The sequence below is a fragment of the Epinephelus lanceolatus genome, chromosome 12 (assembly GCF_041903045.1).
Source record: "Epinephelus lanceolatus isolate andai-2023 chromosome 12, ASM4190304v1, whole genome shotgun sequence".
NCBI classification, from domain to species: Eukaryota; Metazoa; Chordata; class Actinopteri; order Perciformes; family Serranidae; genus Epinephelus; species Epinephelus lanceolatus.
In genome coordinates, this window is record NC_135745.1 from 43,387,937 (window position 1) to 43,410,169 (window position 22,233).

Here is a 22,233-nt window from a genome sequence, read left to right on the forward strand (position 1 = left end):
TTTAACGCATGTGTATTAAATCACATTTCACTCAAACTGTCGGCTCTTCAACAGCTTCATGATTAACTGATTGTGTCTTCTTTGATAATTAAGTTTTGACGTAACGTTAAAACTTTACAGCATGTTTCACTTTTGGACACACCCACCTGTGATGTCACATGAGGGGTTTTCCCTCGGCTGTCGTCACTCATGTGACATCACAGACTGGAGGTGTGGCCAGGAGAAAAATAAGGTTTCGGTCTTGAAGTTCTAACAAAGGTTTCAGTGGGAAAAAAAGAGTTTAAACTTGGCGCCGAAGGAGCGAAGAGTTGATGCTGAATCATTTTAGACCGCCATGTTTCTGCAGATTTAAAGCTACGATCTGTTTCTGTGCAACCGTCAGACTCAGGTGGAAAAAAGATGAACAAAGGCCTGACGATCACGTTTCAAGTGGAGCATAAATCAGTCCACACGTCTGCACCCTAATTATCTGTTTACCCTCACGCTGCTTTGAAAGCCAGTCACTTTTTACTCCGTCTCTTCCTCCACCACCGGTCCTCCTCCTGCAGAGCAGGGCTAAAATTACCCTGCATGCATCTGCTTGTCCCTGTAATGCATCTCTGCTCGTTCACAGACTCTACGCCGTCTGTAATAATAGAAAACCCCCTTCTCTGCTCCCTCTGCTCTCCCTGGGGCCTTGAATCACTTCCTGAGCAAAGCAAATCACAGAGTCTCAGCAGGAGCGGGACCGCGGCCCCCCTGGAGCCCCCCCACACTGCCGTAACACACTTCTGCTCAGAGGTCAGAAGCAGCTTCTCTCTGAGCCCAGTGTGTCCAGCCCAATTCCCACAGCCATGTTTCTCTTCCCACAGGACAGGAAATACTTCATCATGTCCGTTTACAGTCGGGTCAAAGGTCAAAGGTCGCTACAGACCGTCAGCTCCGTCAAAACAGGAAGTTATGAGTGAGTGAGCGCAGCAGAGGCCACGCTGGAAAAACACGTTTTGAAGGAAGATGGCGACAGAACGTTTTTAGCTACTGTGTTAGACGTTTACGACGTCGACCACGAACCACAACCTGGTCTGAGTCAGGCCGGGACCTTCGTCACATGACGCTGCACTGTAACAACCACTCGCTTGTTTAGTTTCTGGTTGAAACATTATTTTTAAAGGATTTATATCTATGAAATGAATCTGATTAATAAAAATATATATGTTTATTTAACTTCTGTCAGAAAACAGCCTCGTGCCAGACAAACATTCACAGTTCTAAACTATTCAAAATGTGTTAAAATAATAAATAAATAAATAATATTTCTATCAGGTGTGTCTGAACCATGACAGGTCGACTCTGCAGGCCTTCTTAATCCAAACTAAAGAGGAACGATGGTTTAAAAATGAGTCTTTTGATTTGCATTAAGAGAAAAATAAAATGTCTCCTCACTACGACTGTTGTGAAATTAATAGACATACAACTTTTTGCCAACTCTGACGTTGGTCATGTCTGATATTCAAGAACACATTCAGTCACTGGGAGGTCGGCCCGTTACAACATTTAATAATCAAGACTTTGATCCTTAAAAATTGATTTTCCAGCCTAACAAACCCAAAAAGGTTTTGTCCTTTTGTTCTCAAGAGCGAGTGATAAAATGTGACATTTGGTCTTTGCGGTTTTTGTCCCGCCCCTCCTTCACTGTGATTGGACTGCTGGTTAAAAAGTGACGGTGACGAGTGCAGCATTTTACCCAAAGCTGAACATTTTTCAGCTCTTGACGACCAGAAAAAAAAAGGCCAAACACGCAGCGCTCAGACGCTCAGCGCCTCGCCACGCTGCTGGTGTTTGTAGCAGAGTGTAAATATGCGGCGCTCTCATTACAAGGAACCAAATAACTGAGGAGTTTAAATTAATCTAGATTCACTGATTTATTAACAATAAAAAAATCCCTGTCCCAATTTAAGTTATTTATATTTTATCTATTGTCGTGTTTTGTCCGAGCGTTTAGTTTATAATGATGTAAAACAGAAAAACAAGAGTGAATGTTTTTGCTTAAAAAATGTCTCTATCAAAATTTTGGTGATGAATTTTCTTGTCACAATTGGTTTTTTTTTTTGTTTGTTTTTATTTTGACTCGTTTTTTTAATTTAATTTTGTTTGATTTAATTTAATTTTTTAATTTGGCTTTAATTCAGGTGTGCTTTTACTTTCACTTTATTTTGTCTTCTTTCTGTGGTTTTCTCGTGTGTCGGCTTTTATTGGTCTGTTCATCTTATTTTATTCTGTTTTTAGTTCTTTCATTTTTTTAAACTCATGTATTTTCCTTTTTAATGCTCTACTTTTAGTGTTAATATTTTATTTCTGACTCACATGTCTTTGTATCTTTTTATTGGTTTATTGGTTCCTTGAGGTTTTATTCTCCGGTCGGTCGCTGGCTTTGTGTGTGTGTGTGGCTTCTACCTCAGTCTGTGCAGCTCACTGTGCTTCTGACTGTAATGAAACGTGTTTTTAAAACAAGTTTTGCTTGTTTGAATCCTGCGTGTTTGATGCACCATGTAATGAAACAAAGGGCCTAAACAAGACATGACTGCATCATTTTGTGTGACACTGTTGGAACATGTAACTGCTGTGTGGAGTCAGCAGGAAAATAACCAGAGTTTAAATCACAACATGGTCGGCACAGCGTCCAGATTTCATCCCTGTCTAACTCCAGTAACTACTAACTGCTCTTGAACGCAGCATCTCTGGGATTTCGGGGAGATGTGGGCCCGTCCACTCTTCGCTGCTGACCTTGAGCGACCGTGAGGGGCTTTGCAGAGGGGAATATGTCTCTAAACCAAGTCATGTGAATTTCAAGAGCCGACACTCAGAACTCTCAAAATGTTGGAGGGTCCTCGAATGCACCAACGCACCTGCTGTGAGCGCCTCACAAAATGAAACCAGCAGTCTCTCCTCTGAGTCTGTGTGAAGGATGAGTTTGATCTTGTTCGAGGTTTTTCTAATTGTGAACAAATCCCTCGCAGGGAGTCGAACCAACAATGTGTCCGTCTTTCAACATGCTCTGACTTCCTGTCTGCGGTTCCTCCTGGAGCAGACTGATCCTTTATAGAAACCAAAGTTCACAGAGACTCTGAAACCTGATAAGAGGACAAACGTCGTCCCTCACAGCTCAGCTCCAGCTGATTGTATCTGAGCTGTTTAGTCTGAGCCAACATCATTCACTTTTCTAATCTCAAGGCCGGAGAGAAAGACTTCTGGTGTTTACTCAGCTCTTTGTTGCAGCTACGTTACTGCCGCAGGCCGACACCTCATTGTAAACTGCCTCTGCATGCGTTCAAGGACACTCCGACACCCGGGCTTCAACCTCAGGCTGCTGAACTTCACCTTTAATGGGGAGACGCTTAAATCTGTCCTCTAGCTTTGATTATTTACCACTTATCTAATGAATGCACCTCATTCTGTGACATTAAATGCAACTTTAAGATGAAGACTTTCAGCACACCAGCAGAGAAACATCAGTGAGCTGAGTGAAGGAGGAGCTAAAGTCCATAAGGTCAGATCATTTTTCTCTTCAGCACAAACGTTTCCTGGTCTCACTCCCTCTGGACTTCAGCTCCTCCTTTAATCAACTCACTGATGTTTCTCTGCTGGTGCGCTGAGCTGACCTGACAATCAGAGGGATTTATTCTCTGCCGTCTCTGCCAAAGGTGCAGGACACACTGCAAGAAGTGGGGTGACGCCTCAACACTGACTGACTGCTGACAGCTGGTCTGATGCACCAGGCCCTTTACTCGAAGCAAGAGTTGATGTCATTAATAAAATGTCCACACCTTAAATGTCTGTATGTCAACTTGGATCTTTATAAAATGGACTGTGAATGTTCTTGCTCCTCACTGGAGGAGAGGTCGTGGCGAAGCTTCGTTCCAGCTGTCAAATACAACTCAGCCGTCCGTGTGTTCTGATCTGAACCCTGCAGACGATGACTGAAACATTCAGCCTGTCATTTGATGTTTTCCCTGCAGACCAAATGAACATGTGAGCAGAGGGCGTGCTGCGTTCACTGCCTCCAGCCAGGAGAGACCTGCAGGGACAATAAACTCAGACTGGATCCATCCGGTGGAAAAGTTTCAGCGTGCGGAGATGAAGCTGTAATTACAGTCGTGAGGAACACCCGCACTCGCAACTTCCTGTGACTTCATCATCTCGCCGCCAAGGTTTGATCCAGGTGTCAGTTGGGTTTAATAACAACCTGTCGCACGGTCGACAGCGACGGGCCACAAAGAAACCGATGAGCTCAAACATGAACCAACGCTGATCAGTTTCCTCTCAGCTGAGGTCACCTGAGACCTTGAGTCCGTCAGGGACCAACAGAGTTTCACAAGTCATCTGCAAACAAACGGAGTCTGAACTGAGTCCACATCAGGCAAAACTCCAAAGACTCAGTGAGTTTACACTGAATTATAGGACTCGTTAATCAATAGTGATTGAATTAACTGATTAAAACATGACACAATAGCTGCTGGTTTTCCACCATAGGGATGTTTTACACTTCTGTAATCACAAACAAATTCTACTAAATTAAGTTTTACTCCGAATGCTTTTTGCTGCTTTTAAAATGAGTTAAATTAAAATGTCAGGCTCGTGCTGATTGGTGAGTATCGATGGTTGAAGAGACGACTGATCGGTTTTTGCTTCGCTGACATGAAGCTCTTTACTATCAGAGGTGATAACCTGTAGAATCGGCGCCCTGCTGAGCCTTCAGATGTTTCTGGTGGAGCAGCATGTCTGTCTGCTGAGCCCCGTCAGCACCAGTGGACTTTAAATCCCCTCTTTGTTCTCCAGATGCCTGCTCACCTAAACTTTGCTTTGTGCCGCATGAGTCGTTAATATTATGGATATGATTTGAATTCTGATGTTACAGATAATAACATTAATATAAACATGATGCTGACACACGGACTTTTAGGAGGAGCTGTTGCTCTAATGGGAGACACTGCTGTTGAATAGATTTTATAATCTTTGTACATCTATGATAAAATGCTCACACTCTTTAATAAATGCTGATTTACATATGTTTAACGTCACTGCTCGCTGAGCTGAAGTGTTCAGTTATTTCAATTATTTTCCATCTCTACTCTGAATGCTGTGAAGGAAGGACGGCCGACCTAAATAATTTGAATCTTCCATCGTTGTCATGATTATCGACGTAAAAAAAATCTGTATTCAAATGTCCTGTTTATACATATTTAGGCAACACATTATCCCAGAAATCTCATAATCAGAAAATAATCCAACATCGATCATTGTGCATCAGCGTGAATCATTTTTAGTTTTTCTCAGACAAGAACATTTTAACTTAGTGACAGTTTAGTGACTCTGACTCTGATCTAACGTCAGTCACCAGCAGTCAGCGCCTCTGAAACGTGACGGGCTTACAGATCAAGTGTCTGGATTTGTTTTAAAATTCGCTAAATGACGCCGGTAAAGTCCAGCGGGAAACTGGAATATCACAAATACACAACTGCTGTGCAAATCACCTCAAAACTGGAAGTAACAGTTCAGCCATCTCGCAAAGTGTTGTTTTGTTTAGCGATCATCGCTGATGTTACTGCGAATGTCATGTTGTTGGAGTTGCATCATTTGATGCTCTTGTTTATTTACAACCCCCCCCCCCCGTCAAAGCTGCAATGAATCGTCAGTATTTCTCACTAAAGTTTCAACAACCACAAACTAGTGTCTCTTACACAGAGATGGCGCCACAGAGCCGCTGAAGTCCCGTCTTTACGCCGCCTTTGCATTTTCACAAAGAACCAAACGACGGCGGCATCATGTCGCTTCAGTGTGTGAAACAGCGCCTCAGCTCCTCTTTACGTTTCATTTAAACACAACTTCTCTCAGTTTGAGGTGAAGCTGCACGTCGTCACAGCTCGACACAGTCATGTGTTCATATTCTATCATCACCATCGATGGATGAATAGGTTTCAACACAAAACATCCAATCCTTAACTTCCAGCATCATCCAGCCCTGATGACAATGGTCCAGCTGTGACCCTGAACGCACCACAGGCCTTTTAATTAGCACACGGTGACAAGAATGTGTAGTGTGTACTTCAAAGTGACGTGTGATGAGTGAACAGAGCGGCAGGTTAAACATCAGGAGGTGATTCCTCTCACAACAAAAGGACGCTGCTGTTTGTTGTTGCGGGGGAGCGTCAGCAGCTGGAAACGTTCCTGACTGAGAGTTCCTGTGACGGGAAGTTTCCACTTCACACATCTAAACGTCTTCATACTCAGCAACAAGAAGAACAAAATGTAGAGAAGGACGCAGAAGCGCGTTGCAGTTTCTTTATGGGACAATTCTAAGGTTTAAATTTCAGCAGGACAAATCTGCAGGGATTTCCTTCCACATGTAAGAAGAGCAACGAGAACATCAGTCGTCAATGAAGCTTCAAGTGTGGACAGAACAAAACGAAGACGTGACTTCACACACGACCAGGAGACTTTCAGCCATTTTTCTCCACTAAAGGGTTTTTGTTTAGGTGTTTGTGATTCTGTATGAAAAGGACCTGATGAAACAAAGACAGAGGACAGTCCTCCTCCTCCTCCTCCTCCTCCTCCTCCATGTTAAAGAAAGCAAAGACAAAGAGGTTTGTGAGGTCTGAGGAGCCTCTGATCTCCTGATAAGACCATCCTCCCTTTGATGACGGAGGAGCGCTCTGAAGAAAAGTCTGAATTCCTGACTTGAGTTTCAGACCTGAAGGTGACAGAACTGCAACGATTTATTGATTTCAACGATGGAGTTAATCACCGACTAATAATCTGATCAGTTAATAGGTTTGAGTCTCTGACAGCAGCTTCTTAATGTGAATATTTCCCAGTTTCTTTCATCCTGTGACAGGACACTGCATCTCTTTGTTTTCTAACATTTTATTAACCAAACAACTAATCGACTGAGTTAATAATCAGCTGATTAATCGACAGACACTCGTTAGTTGCAGGCTGAGATGGTGACACAGTGAGGAGGAGGTGTTTGTTTGGTGACTCAGTGTTTCATATTCAGACAGAGTGTGATGTCGTCTCGGGCTCAGGGCTTTCATTCACCTGCAGGATCATCAAACAGGTGATTAACTGGCTGCTACTGAGCGTGTGCAGAACTTACACCCCAATTCATTAGTCTGTTTATTGATGAAACTTTATTAGGCTCTCAAACATGTTCGATCGACAAACGTCTTGATTATTGATTCATCATTACAGATATTTTACAGGCAGAGACGTTTCCAGCTTTGATGCTTTTCTTTGTGTTGATGTGAAATCATTTTAAAGAAGTCTGAGTCACTTTCAGATTCAAAAGAATTCTGAGTTTCACTTTCCCGACTGTTTTGAGACCAAATGATAAATCAGTAATAACAACATTACTCAGTTAGTAGAACACAGTAAAGCACTGCGCTGCTGTTCACTACAACTCTTGAAGAATCAAACGTTGGATTCGTGTCGACCTTCAGAGCTCTACAGACTGACAGAGCTCGCTGTGAAGTCCTCGGGTCTGAAACTATTTCAAACACTGGTCTCTGAAAGAAGCATCAACGTCAGAGAGAAACGTTTGCTCCCTGCTGATGATGTTCATTCTGACTGCACCAGACAAACATGTCATCCTGACCTGAGACGCCAACAAGCTCCAAGGTTACAGAGATATCTGAGGGTCCCTGAAGGCCTCACATTCCACCTGCAGCTCTCTCTCTTCCTGCCTAGGAGATCTGACCGCCATCTTTGTTTACAGCCCCACAGAGTATAAACTGTCCTCACAGTGGGACACTACGGACCAACACACAAATCCATCTGCAACTGATCACTGTTACTGTTCTGCCTTCATTTCACTCATTCATCGTTTATAAAATAACTTTCAGAACAAATCAGGATCTCCGTCTTTTCAGACGTGACTTTAAAGGGTCAGAGTTAACGGTGGTTTCAGCATCATGAACATTAAGAAGCAAGAAAAGCTGTTCGCTGGCTCCAATCTGAGCTCTCAGGGTTCTGCAGCTCTCGTCTGAAGAGGGCTGAATATTCATGGAGGCGGGGATCAACTCGGGGCCCCTGAAGTGTCAGTCAGTGAAACAATAAAAGGCCCCTGGAGACCTCAAGTGCAGCCAGACTGTTCCAGAAAGATCTGCAGCGGGAAGCTGAGAACAAACTGTTTGAGTGCACGAGCTGCAGGTCTGTCTGTCTGTCTGTCTGTCTGTCTGTCTGTCTGTCTGTCTGGTGAATGCTCCACCTGTCCCCGAGATAACACCATGTCTGAAGCTGATCCGCCCAGCGACGACTCCGTGACTCATTCTGTGTCTCCATAAAGTTTTAGTGACGAGTGCAAAAGGTCAAAATCTCCTGAGTGAGACGTAAACAAACTGTCCATCACCTGAACTTTATCAGCAACGTTTCAGAGCTTCACCGGAGGAGATCGTGAAGACGAACGACACAAACATAAATCTGTCTGTCTGTGAGGTCGAACAACTGAAACAATAAAACTCTGAGCTGAACTTTACGGCCGCCGCAGACAATTATTTTCATGATAGATTAAAATCAGCTGATTTTTCTCTCCATCATTCAGTCAACTTTTCAAAGAGTGAAACACTGAACAGCCCTGAAACCAAAGTCTGAGAGTCACTAAAGTATCAAACACATTTGCAAACCTTTTCCATCACTTTCCCATTAAAATGTTTCCATGACTTTACTGGTGTGGTTTAAAGTGAGTCAAACATTATTAATCTCACACTTTGTCAGTGTGTCTGTACTAAACACTTGACGTGCACTGAGTGTGTTCACACTGCATAGCTCAGGACAATGCAGTGTACTACTGGTGCGCGCAAAACTAGAGTTGGGTATCGTTTGGGTTTTGGTTTTGGGCGATACCGGTTTGGAATTCGCTGTTAAAGAAGAAGAAGAAAAGGCAGTTTTAAAGCTGTTGTCACTTCCAGTTAGTGAAGTTAGAAGTTTGAGATTAGAGACACATTGAGAGTCATTTGCAGATCAGCAAACTGCTGACACCTCCTAACTCTGATCACTCTTCAGACGTCTATGCTTAACGACCAAAGCGGCACACGCAGGCACTCACAAAACGACAAAGCCACACCCCTTTTTGGGGGGATAGAAAATAAAGATGCTGCAGATAGATGTCAACACAATTTGACACATCTGTATTGATTTATTTCTTGTTAAACATGTTTGATTTAAAGACATGTCTGATGAATGTTTTATGACTTTGCCTGAACCTGAGAGTTCATGACACGCTACTGAAAGAAGGCTGATCGCCGTCATGTCCCGTTTAAGTCCCAAAGGTCCCAAAGGTCCCACCTCAGCGGGCAGATAGTTCATTTATAGAAGTCCAGATCATTGGCTGACAATCCAATCAAATATATATCTGATGGACTCAGCAGGTGATGTCAGGCTGAGTGTCGTCTGTAAATAACCAGCTGTCTGATCTGCAGATTTAGTTGGAGTCGACTTGTCTGTCTGTGTGACTGAGCTGCAGCTAACGTCAGCCCTCCATCAGTAGTAACTGTCACCAGTGCCCTTCATCCATTTACCACTCATTCATTCATTCATCCATTCATTGTCCTGTCATGGGGTGCAAGGGGGCTAGGGGAGAACATGTCGTAGCACCCGGAGGAAACCCACACCACAGCTATCTGGCTGCGTCTTCCTGTTTCTCTCCAAGGAGAGTATAAAGGAGGGAACGACATGTCGTCAGTGTCGATGTTCCAATTTTGGATCGGAGCCAGGGTTTGGTTCCAATTCTGTTCTTTTCCCGTGATGACGGACAGAGCCGTGATCGGTTTGGAGACCAGTAACAAGGAAACAAAGGTGCACATAGAGATAAAAACGTCACTCAGCGTCACGTTAAATGTGTTTTTAATGTGGTGGAAGAATTTTCCAGTCAGAGGTGAAACAGCACAGATACGACAGGTCACGTCCTTTCCTTCTTTTGTAGTTTCTTTGTGTGACAGCATACTTCTTTTCCAAAAGGGGGCGTGGCCCTGGAGACAACACGATGGCGGTGTGGTCTGTGTGCATCACGTGATACTTGTGATGTTTCAACAGCCGCACAGCGCAGCACTAGATCTTAATTCAGTGAAACACAGACGAGATTTTTGCAACGTTTTGAGGTTTTTATGAACATATTTTAAACTATAGCCAGAACTATCTTTATTCAGAACTCTTCCAGAACATTCTGTTCATTTCAAACCATTTCAAGGCCTGGAAAATGTTTTTTTTAACCGACCGTCGCTTTGTGCAGATCAGCATCAGAACTGGACGGAGGACAAACAGGAGCAGCAGACGCAGTAAAGGTGCTGCAGAGTTTTGAGCTGCTCTGTTAAAGAACAACAGGAAACAAAGTACTCTGACGTGCAGCAGCATCAGAACATCACTGTCCAATCAGAGGCGAGTATGGAGGTCATGTGCTCAGAGCAAACACACCTGAGTGTGTCAGACAGGTGGAGGTCTGTTCGACTGAAGCTTCTGGATCTGATTAAGGTTTTCTGTCAGAAACAGCTGATGGACGTTCACGTGTTCATGTGACTGCAGCGTGTCTTACAGGAAGACGTCTATCTGTGTGTGTGTGTGTATGTGTGTGTGTGTGTGTGTGTGTGTGTCTCAGACAGCAGAGACAGCAGCAGTGCAGTGTGGGAAAACCCTGCTGAGAGTTTCTCTCCTCGTCTTCAGGGTTTCCCAACAACTCCATGCTCTGTCCCTCTGCAGCGGCCAGCTGTTGGAAATTATACCAATCTGAGTGTGTGTGTGTGTGTGGACGGGGAGGGGGGGCGTGGGGGGGGTGTCATCTGGTTGGGACTCATTGTTTTGAGTCTGAGGAATGAGCTCAGCGTGGGAACCTGCGATGTGAGGAGATTATGAGAGCTGCACAGCTGGACCATCGGCTGTGGAAACCACTGACGGTTTATTGCAGCTGATGACAGAGACTGACTCACTGAAGCCCTTTAAAATACCCTTAAACTTCCCTTAAAATTCCTCCGGGTGTGGACGCCTCCAGCTTCGTGTCGGCCTGACATCTCACAGCAGAATTCAAACCACAGATCTGAGAGGTTTTTAATCTTATATCTTTCTGCCTTCCTGTTCTTTTTTTATCTGTTGAAGGATTCGGGATGTTTTGCCTCCATGTTAAGACTTCAAAGAGTCACTCAGGTACTGGAGCGAGTAACACCTCCTCCTCTTCCTCCTCCTCCTCCTCCTCCTCCTCCACCCTCAGACAGCTGTTTTCACGTGACCTCATATTTGTTAAGTTTCTCTGTAATTAATATAAAACACACTGAAAGTTCACGACAAATGAACCTTTCATTAGAATCAATCAAGACTCTCATTAGACTGAGACTAAGGGCTTTATTAAGGGTTAATAAATCATTTACTCGTCAGTTATAAACCTTTAATAACAACAACCTTTTGTTGCCAGGTTGGTTGTGCTTCCATCAGATCATGTCTCCTGCAGCCGTCAGCCGGACGTCTGTTTTTAAAGGGTTAATAAAGCCGACGGTTTGAAGTTATGAAACTTTTTTTAACATTGAATGTGTAGTTTTTAAGGCTGTTCTCACGCACCCACAGACTTTGGAAAGCTGTGATCATGTGACCAACGCGCTGACGGGAGTAAAGGAAGCAGCAGCCTCTCGACCAGAAGATATAAAGGCGGAGCAAAGCCGTCAGCTCCTCGTGGTCACAGCTCCTTCAGTGTTGACTGTTCAGGAGCTGAATGATCCTCAGAGGTCTCTTCCTCTCAGACACAAACACACCAGCTGATTTCAACAAAACAGCTTCATGTTAAATATCAGTGTTTCTCTGATGCAGTTTGTCACATCAGGGTCTGGAGTCGAGCTGCTGCTGACGTTCGCTCAGCTTGTTGCTCTGGTAACTTCAGATCCAGACGTCTGACGACTAAAATCCTTCATTTGGTTAAAACACAGAATTAAAACGATCTAAAAATGTGTCTTAAAACTGGATATAAAGTCGATTAATAACAGCCTGCAGCAGACGAACACGACCCTGACATGTGAACAACAGGCGAAGGCGACCAGATGACACGGAGCGTGTTCATATCTGTGTGGCTGAACAAACGTTTGGACTCAACTGAATATATATATATATAAATATATTTAACATATTTAAATGCAGAAATGTGACAGATTTGATCTTTAATGACGCCTCATTGGGAACAACTTTGCGTCTGAAGCTTTGCAGTGTTTAATGATTCATGAGTGTTGTCTTCATGAACTCTGTCCTGAGTCTAGGTGACTGACGTGTTTGTTTAGATTTCAGTTCAGGACCGACTCCTCCGCTCTGAACGTGCTCACTACTTCTTTCTGTTCACACCAGACTTCACTCAAAGTCTTGCTGGTTTTCGGCTGTACGTTGTGCAGCTGCATTTAACATTTTAAAACTTGGGTTTCTTCTGTGAAATGATGAAGTTACTTTGTGGGGTGAGTTGTTGAGTGTCGGTGCAGAAACTCCCACTGACACTAGTAAACGTCTGTAGTGTGAGCGTGAGTGCTGGTTTCCTGTGTCTGCTGAACACAGATGAATGCAGGAGGCCGCTCTCCGTCCATCTGCAGGTTTCTTCTGTGTGGGTCTTTCATGTCGGACTCGACTCTGCAGTCTGAGACGAGTCCGGACACGTCGCCTTCCTGCCGCATCAAAGAGCCCCAGCGCACAGAAACACGACCAGACTTGAGCTCCACAAACACATCATGTTTCCTGAGATTAGGCCTCAGAGTGAGCTTCATCATGCACACAGCAGCAGAGACGCTAAGACTCAGCTTCAGAGATTCACATAAACTCACTGACTCAAAGATGTGAACGACCGAAACACCAGAATAAATGTTGGCGTACGTTTCTGCAAACCATGGTCACGTGACATTTCTATGTTGATATGTGGCGAATACATTGAAACTTTACGTTTCTTAATGTTCCAGCAACACTGTGGTTAACGTGTGGTGAGGTTTAGGCACAAACGCCATGATCATAGTGACAAAACATCATGATTGTGTTGTCTGTTGGTGCTGAACAGTCGCTGGTCCGCAGCCTCCTCCTCCAATATACTGCGTCACTTTGGGAACGTTGATGTGATACGTCTGAAACGTACCAATGTATCTGTGACCTGCAGAAATATACAACGCCAACACTTTCCTTCTGGGTGGAGACATGTTTGGTTACTGCTGCGTGAGGTCGAAGCTCAAAGAGATTTTTGGAAACAACTGAATATTTTGTCATATTCATGATCATGTTGACTCTGATCTGATGTTTCATGATTTAAGGAGACATGTTACAGGTGAAATGGAAAAACTTAACTAACAGATATTTTCCAGTTGAACACTTGAATTAAGACAATTATTCTTTTGTATTTCTACTTTTCCAGAACAGAAACTTCAGGTTCAAAATTCTTGTTTCATTTTGTTGACATATTCGTGTCAAAGGTTTCCACTGAGGGAATTCAGGACATCTCTTTTTATCACTCCATAAATCAGACAACACTGTCAACAGCCATTAAACACTTCACCATGTCTTTAGGAATAAAATCGTCTATAACTCAGGCTGTGACATATGACACATGAACACACTGCTCAGAATATAAACAGGAAACTGGAACGTTTAAAGTGCTGCTGAAGTGGAGATTTATTTAGAGCTCACGGGAGATTATTTTGCAGAAATCAGAACTAAATAAACCTAAATGTGTATTTTGAACATTTTCTTTATTCAGACAGAAACGCCTTATGGAAGCAAAATGACCCAAAAACTCAAAATTGACCAGCGCATGAAAAAACTGTTTTCACCTGAGGTGTCTCGACTTTAAAGGTCACTTCCTGCCCCGACACATCCGTCCTGTAAAAATGTTGTATAGACAGACTAAATCTGTCTCTGGATTTCCTCATGATGTCACTGCAGAGGCTGACCGCCTCAACGAAACAAAGCCTGCCCTCACCGACGTGACAACAGAGGAAACTTAGATGAAATACTTGGCCAAAGAGTTAATGATTGAAGCACTCGTGTCCTTCATCGTCGGGGGGTCTTCCTCCTCCACTGACCGCCTGAGGTTCGTCTGTTAAAAATCATTTTGGCAGAAAAGGACTAAATATTTACCGTCTCCCAAACAGGAAACAAACTCTTGATGCAAACATGAAACTCAACGAGCTCTTAAACTTTCAGCAAACTGTTGCAGAACCACTTCCTGTCCAGACGACAAATATTTAGGAAATCTCGCTGAACGATGTCATCACACAATGACAACAGCTGGAGGGAAACTCTCAGTTTAACCACGACGACTCCGCTACCCAGAAATCTGTCATGAAGCTTTCTGAGGAAAGTTCTGGACTTCCTGTGTGGAGCAGATTCTCCCACCGGTGACCAAACTGACCACGACACAGCTGGTGGCGATCAGACGCTCACTTCCTGTTTCGACCTCAGACGCCAGCTGCTTTTTAAAATGTTGATTTCATTTGCACTGGTTCAGACTCACCACGGTTCCCCGCAGGATAAATTAAGTTTTATCTTCCAGATCTGCTGAATCAGATCTTGAGCTGCTCTGCCTTTACACCTCTGAGATCATCCGTCCGCCGCAGAACAAAGCCTGAGCTCTAATTATCAAGCAAACAGCGACCCAACAATGAAAACTCGGCCCCGAGGAGAGAAACCTCAGCGTGTAATTAAACGCATTTCCATTTGAAAACGAGGCGCTGAGCTCTAATCAGACTTCAGTACCTGAGGCTACAGAGACAGCAGCTCAGCTCCGACCGGCAGCATGACTGAACCACTCAGGAATGTCAAGCACTGTTAAAAACAGTAGTGCTGCTGGGAGGCCCAAGGCTCACCGGCTTCACAAATAGACAGGTATTTTTAAAAGGCCGGCTCGGAGCTCCAGGAAAACTAAGACGACGGCTAACAGAGCTGCAACAAGAGCTGCACAGAAAGACTGACTGGATTCTTCGTACAGACTACAAGACGTTTCAAATATGAAAAATATGTCCGACACAATCGAAGGTGACGTCTTCAGAGGTTTCAGTTTGTCTGACCAACATTTAACACCCAAAAATATTCAGTTTGCTGAGATATGAAACTGAGGAAAGCAGCAAGTGTTTGGTCGTTTCTTCCATGAAAACTCTGAGGAGGATCATGATGTGTGACTGAAAGCTCCAGAAAAGGCGAGTAAGTGAACTCTGCAAGGCTGCAGGCAGGGTTATAGAAATATTCAGTGAGTCCAGAGTGTCTCAGCAGAACACCACAAACCGAAGAGTGTTTATTCGTCACCAACCAAACCCTGTTCACATTCCTGAGCATTTAATCTGACTAACAAGGCAGCTGCTGCAACCACGACGATAAAAACCACTTCCTCTTTGACAGATTCTCAACTCAAGGCCCACTTACTAGATTTCTTGTTAAGTTTTTAGTCACATGCTGTGACCTTCATCAGCAGAGTCTGAAGTTTATGAAAGGTCGCACAGTGACACTTTATTTTTCCATTTTTTCTTTTACGTAACCACTCAAGACGACTGGGCTAGAGGAGGACCATGATGTGTGACTGAAAGCTCCAGAAAAAGACCATTTAGTGAACTCTGCAAGGCTGTAGGCAGGATGATAGAAATATTCAGAGAGTCCAGAGTCTCCCAGCAGAACGCCACAAACCGAAGACAGTGTGTTTTATCTGATGTATTTTAGTCGCAGGGCGGCGAGTGAAAATCATGTCATTGCAGATTCATCTGAAGAAGTTTCCAGGAATCATTTGGTTTAAAAATGTCAGAAAATGTTTAAAAATTACTTTTTCTCACTTTTAAAATTCCCTCAAACCAAACGGGAATGTCTCATTTTGTCCAACGAAAAGTTCAAAACCAGAAGACGTTAAATTTATCGTCACATTTGAGAAGCTGGACGTTTAAAACTTTTGGCATTTTGATTGAAATGTGACTTTTTTGGGTCAAAACTGGACTCAGCTTAAGATCATTTCAGTTTCAAAGTTTCAGTATCGACCTTTAAAACTCATCATGTGTAACTGTGGAAAACAAACGCCTCCTCACATCTCGTCAAACGACTGTTTCCAAAGTCAAGACACTTTCATGCGATACGTCCGCCTGCAGACTTCCTCTGCTACTGACTGATGTGTTGGAACTGATTCATGAGGACAACTCCACTTGTTTCAGTCCCCGAGGAGACACTGAGAGACCAGCTGTCCTCAGAGGACACCTCGGAGTGGAGGTGATGGACACCAGTCTGCTAACCTCACACCTCCTGCTCAGAGCAGCTCGCAGTCTCAACAGTTTGTCAAACAAACGCTGGAAATCACAAAGTGAGTGTGATGGAGGAGCAGCAGAGCTCCAACTGTGCTGCTGGGAGAGGCTGACCCTACAGTCAGGTCAGAAAATAGCTGCAACCCCCTACACACAGACACAGACACAGACACACACACACACACACACACACTCCACCCCCAACAATGAAAACTATGTCCTCCATGATACACTGCTGGCAGCAAAAATCCCTCATTCCCAAAGTTACATCACTGATTTCCAGCTCAAACTTTAACCTGCTTGTAAAGTTCAGACACAAAACTCGCTCAGATTCTTCTGTCAGCTTGACTTTCACATTTCCTTCATGTAAGAAAAAAGCTCAGCTGAGCACCGTCTCCGAAAGAGTTAAGCAACCGCTTTTCTCTCCGCACAACAGAAAGTCAAACCAGACTCCTTAGAAAACTTTCACCAATTTAAAGTGTTCCCTCTTGTTTGAAACCGTGCTCACCCTTAATGTCACAACTGCGTGTGATTTCTCAACTGTGACAACGTTGTCTTCTATTCGGCACACAGCTGCTTCACTTACAAGCCGCTGAATATGTAAACTTTTCAGACCAAACCCTTCTGCAGCGTTACTGCTGCCCGCTGAGGTGAACTAGACGTGAGGCGGCAGCGCTTAAACCTGCTCTGAGAAGTTGGAATTTACTTCAGAAAGTATGGTTTGAGGGTAAATGGGTATGTGCCGAATAAAAGAGTGGTTCGATAGAAATGATAAAATATAGGTAAAAGTGTTGATCTGTGTGGATGATGTTATCAACAAAGGAGAAAACCTTAAATTGTACATTTTCCCAGTGAGATTCGGCGCGGTGGAGCTCGCGCGGAGGGAAGGGGATGTTATCGGGGGATCTTACCGAGGTGCAGGGTGAGGTTGATGGAGTTCGGGTACTGGATGCCCGCCAGCATGGTCTGGCTCTGCCACCAGGTGGTATCCTGCTGGTTGTTGTAGTCGGTCAGGTCCGCGGCGCTGTGGTGGTTCCTGGGGTCCCGGGCGTCGCAGATGTGGCAGGACTTGGTGACCCCGGTGGCGCCGGTCTGCACGCAGTACTCCTCGGGCGGAGAGCCGCAGGTGTTGGTCGCCACCACGGTGACGTTAAAAGCGGCGTTGACGAACTCGGGCATGCAGCGCTGCGCTCGGTTCTGCTCGTCCGAACACTCATCCATGGCAGCGCGCACACACACCACCGCCACCCAGCTCCAAGCCACCAGAGCCCGGATCACACTCCGCATTTTTTCAGTCCTCTCCGTCTCCGAGCACAAGAAAAAAAACTCTCCCTGAACTTGTCCAAAAGTTTGCGGTAACGATCCGGTTACCGACAGGAAACAGCTTCAGCCACCGAGTGAGAACATGCAGCGGCGGATTGTCTTCGCTCCAGGCCGCGTCCAGAGCTCGTGTCCCGGCTGCTTGTGCCGTGTGAGTGTGTGTGTGAGAGTGTGTGTGAGCTCGGGCCTCAGCTCTTTGTGTCCGCCGCCATGCACCAACTCCAAACTCCAGCAGGAAAAGACGGGACTCCAGACTACACCCAGTCCGCTACTGCGCAGGTCTGAGGCGCAGAGGACACTCCGGCCACTTCCGTGACACAACTCCAGGACAATCCTGCAAAGTCCCGACATTATCCAGAGGCCTCCTTCAGACACAAGTAACGGGTCACAGAGAGAACAAAGCACCAGCTCACATCTGCTGTCACACTGGGATCAATCAAATACCAATCAATCAATCAATCACAGTGTCAGACCTCAGTAAACAACTTTTTAACCTTTAATCAACATTTCTTCAATAATTAAAACAAGAGAAACTTGTGGAGGCCCACAGACACAAAACGCTACGACATCTTAGAAAACACTTTTCATAAAACACACGCGACATGTCACAAAACAACATTTTAGAAAACACAACAAACACTTCAGGAAACACAACACTAAATGTTGTCGACATGATTTGTGACATATCTTTGTGTTTTGTGAAACGTTACGTTTTCTAACATGTTGTGTTTTCTAAATTGTTGTTTTTTAAAAAATGTCAGGTTGTTTTCTAAAATGTTGTGTTGTCCGAAATTTTGTTGTTTTTGTAAAATGTTGTTTTGCGAAATGTTGTTTTGTAAAATGTTTTTTTAATTGTCATGTTTTGTGAAATGTATTTTCTAAAATGTCATGTTTTCTAAATAGTTGTTTGTTAAAAATGTTGGGTTTTGAAATGTTGTTTTCCAAAATGTTTTTGTGTTTTATCAAATTGTTTTTTTGAAATGTCATGTTTTCTAAAATGTTGTGTTGTCTGAAATTTTGTTGTTTTCATAAAATGTTCTGTTTTGTGAAATGTTGTTTTGTAAAACTTTTTTTTAATTGTTCTGTTTTGTGAAATGTTTTGTGCAACATGTTTTATAAATTGTCGTGTTTTGAAATGTTATATTTTGTGAAATGTATTTTCTAAAATGTCGTGTCTTTGAAATAGTGTTTTTTTAAAATGCAGTCTTCTCTGAGTCGTTGTTGTGTTTTCTAAAATGTTGTTTTGTGAAACATTGGGCCTCATTCACAAACAGTGCGTACGCACAAATCTGTGCTTAAACTGTGCGTACGATCGTTTGACGCACAAATCCGGGATTCGTCAATATTTTCTTACCCGAATTTGTTCTTACTCTGCGAACAAATTTAGAACTGCCTCAGACCATGCGTACGCACAAATGAGGAAGGCCGAACTGACTTAGAAAATGCAAACATACCTTTTAAGTACATGCAGAGTCTATAAAACCACATTCATGAAAAAGAGATTTAATTAACATTTTTTTTAAATAATTAATTTACTCATATATTGGCCAAATGGATTAAATTACCATGAAACTGACACACATTGTGACAATTAAAATATTAACAATAACATGAACAGAAAAACTATCACTCCATCAGCGTGCAGATGATCTGTAATGTCGACTGTCATATCCTTAAGGCTGTGGCCCGCTGGCCAGGAGGCAACCACGACTCATTTATTTTGCAAAACAGTACAGTGGGAATGCGTTTGGAGGCAGGGGCTGTGAGAAGTGGATGGCTTGTTGGTGAGCATCTTTTGTTCTAGTCTTTTATTTCAATTGTTTTAAGTTAGTATTTTCAGTAAGTCTCTATTCCGTTAATGTTAAAATGTTATATTGTTTGGGTGACCGGGCATATGGCCTTAAAACATGGCTGATGACACCATACGCAAACCCTGAAACCCCTCAAGAGCTGCGCTATAATAACATACATGCACACACACGCGCCGTAGAGCGCACTTTTGGCGAGCTTAAGGGCCGTTGGATGTGTTTGGATCAGATACGGCCGGTGGCAAAATACTTTATACTCCTGAGAAGGTGTGCAAGATCATCCTGGCATGCTGTGTCCTCCACAATCGTACAATGACCCCTGGCATTCCTGTAAGACCCGGCGCCATCGCTTCTAACAAACTGTGAAATTTACTACTTCTCTCCTCGCGAACCGCTTCCTTCATTCATGAATCAACTCTAGGCAAGCGGTTTCCTTATATGGAGAAATGGGGGCGTGGTAGTATGCTGATTGCAGATCGCGGACACGCGCCTGCCAATTTAGAATGATTCTGATTTACTAACATACGCACGGTGGTGAGAACAAAATTGGCCGGTACGCACGTGTCATGAATCTGACGGTGATTTTGCGCAAGAGAGTAAGAACATTTTTGCACAGATATTAGTGAATGAGGCCCATTGTTTTCTAAAATGTTTCTTTTTAAATGTTGTGTTTTCTAAAATGCCACCATGTTTTGACCCTCAGGGCCACCATAGATGTAACTGTGTTTATGATTTATTGTTGTTTCATATCATTCTGCTTTAAGAAGTCAAAATGTTGAGTATTTTTATTTATTCATTTTTAAAATTTCTAACTTTTTATTAATTTGGTGTTATTTTCTTGGCAGAAATGAGCTTCCATACAGACAGCATCTCCACAGCACAGGTCCCTGTGAACAGACACACGACATGAAGATTTAACGAATAAAATTGTTTCACAGATTTTTTTTTTTTTTTTTTTTTTTGGCCTAATTTGTGATTTTTTTGTCAGTATTGTTTCAAATATTTCACATTCATAAACCATTCAAATGTAGGTCACTGTTTGTTAAGAGCTTTTCAAATTAAAATGTTTTAAAGGGTTTGGTTTTTCAAATTAAGGGACACATGAAGGACCTGTGGTGATTTAGATGAAGACATGTTTTTAAATGTTCTTCCAGGATGAATTAATTTCATGAGGTGAGAAGTGAGACGGTAAACGTGACTTTTGGACCTGAAGTGAAACAACATCACAGATAACGAGGAGGCGATGAAGAGTTTGTTCATCAACACACAGTTCAGCTCTGATTAGATCTTCATCAACACATTTACTTTCAGAGTACAGCTGTGATGATGTCAGAGGTCAGAGGTGAATCCTGTCAGTGTGGACGACAGAGGCTGAATGAATGAATGAATGAATGAATGAATGTAAATGAGTCCAGTAATAAGATGCAAAGACCAGTCTCTGCAGACAGCAGCAGTAAAACATTGTCATTAAGTCACAGAGACACTGAGGAGACGTCTCCAGCGTGGACACATGAACACAAACACAGAGGGGACGTGTAGAGTCACTCTCATAGAGACTTCCTGTTCAGGTGGAAGTACTCGGATCCTTTACTCAAGTAAAAGTACTGATACCACACTACAAGTTAACGTCCTGCATTCACACCTGCTTTAAGCTGGAATGCATACTTCTGTGTAGAGCCTACACTGTAGCCTGACGTGCACCTCCCCAGAAATGTAACTCCACAGTGTCACAGTGACGCAGACCTCCTGTCTGTCTCTGTAAGCTGAAACCATTTCCCTCAGTGGAAACAAAGCTTTGATTTACTTTAATTTCACAGATAAGAAACAATAAATTGTGAAGACAATAAAGCCTCCACACACTGTGTGTGATTTATCCTGGCTGAAATATGAGCAGAGCAAATCTCTGCTAGCTGCTAGGTTAATTTATACAATGTAAAATGCCATAGGCTTGTGCTAATAACATTAGCATGTTGTATTTGTGGGGAAAGAATTATAGTGATAGTATTAGTAATGTGTGTTTGAATCAACTAAACTTTACAGCACTTCACAGATGCCAGAGTACCGGGCACCGGGCCTGCTGCTATGAGCCATCCGGTCCCTGTATGACCACAGTGAGAGCTGCGTCCACATACTGGGTGTGAAGTCGTCAGACATGTTCTCAGTGGGTGTTGGGCTCCACCAGGGTCGTCTCTTGTCACTGATCCTGTTTGTGATATTCATGGACAGGATCTTAGGGTGCAGTCGGGGGAGGAAGGGGTCCGGTTTGGGGACCTCAGAGTCACATCTCTGCTTTTCAGACATGATGTGGTTCTATTGGCTCCATCTCACCGTGACCTCCAGCATGACCTGGGGCGGTGTGAAGCAAGTCAGCACCTCCAAATCTGAGGTCATTGTTCTCTGCTGGAGAACGGTGGATTGTTCCCTCTGGGTTGGGAGAGTTACTGCCTCAAGAGAAGGAGGTCAAGTATCTCGGGGTCTTGTTGATGAGTGAGGGGAGAATGGAGCGTGAGATGGATCGGCGTCTGCAGTGATGCGGGCACTGCGCCGGGCCATCATGGTGAAGAGGGAGCTGAGGTTTATCAGCTTCTCTGCTCACGTTCTCATTTTTCCCACTGTCAGTAACTGCAGCTGGTGTCAGTTTAGGTCATAAATGCAACACATTAAAGATCAGTCTGTGTAAATCTGGACGTTAACACTGAGTTTATTCTCCTCCAGCAGACAAACCTGTGGACGTTTCAACATTTTACGTTAAGGTCTTGATGTTCCAGAGGACCGGCGGCGCCCCCTGCTGTTCACCCGCTGCAACTGTCTGAGTTGATTTTCTGCAGCAGTGAAAATAAATCTCAGAATAAACTTTAAAA

The 22,233-nt window shown here is 43.6% G+C and overlaps 1 protein-coding gene across 1 annotated transcript in view; it reads right to left on the reverse strand.

Moving 5' to 3' along the window:
• The window catches only part of lamc1 (laminin, gamma 1), a 77,954-nt gene extending 60,122 nt beyond the window's left edge, over positions 1 to 17,832 (reverse strand). The window contains exon 1 of the mRNA XM_033650568.2: positions 17,156 to 17,832. Coding sequence (XP_033506459.2) covers positions 17,156 to 17,531 — 376 coding nt within the window. The 5' untranslated portion in view covers positions 17,532 to 17,832. The remainder of the gene's footprint in view (positions 1 to 17,155) is intronic.
• Between the last annotated feature and the right edge of the window lie 4,401 nt (positions 17,833 to 22,233).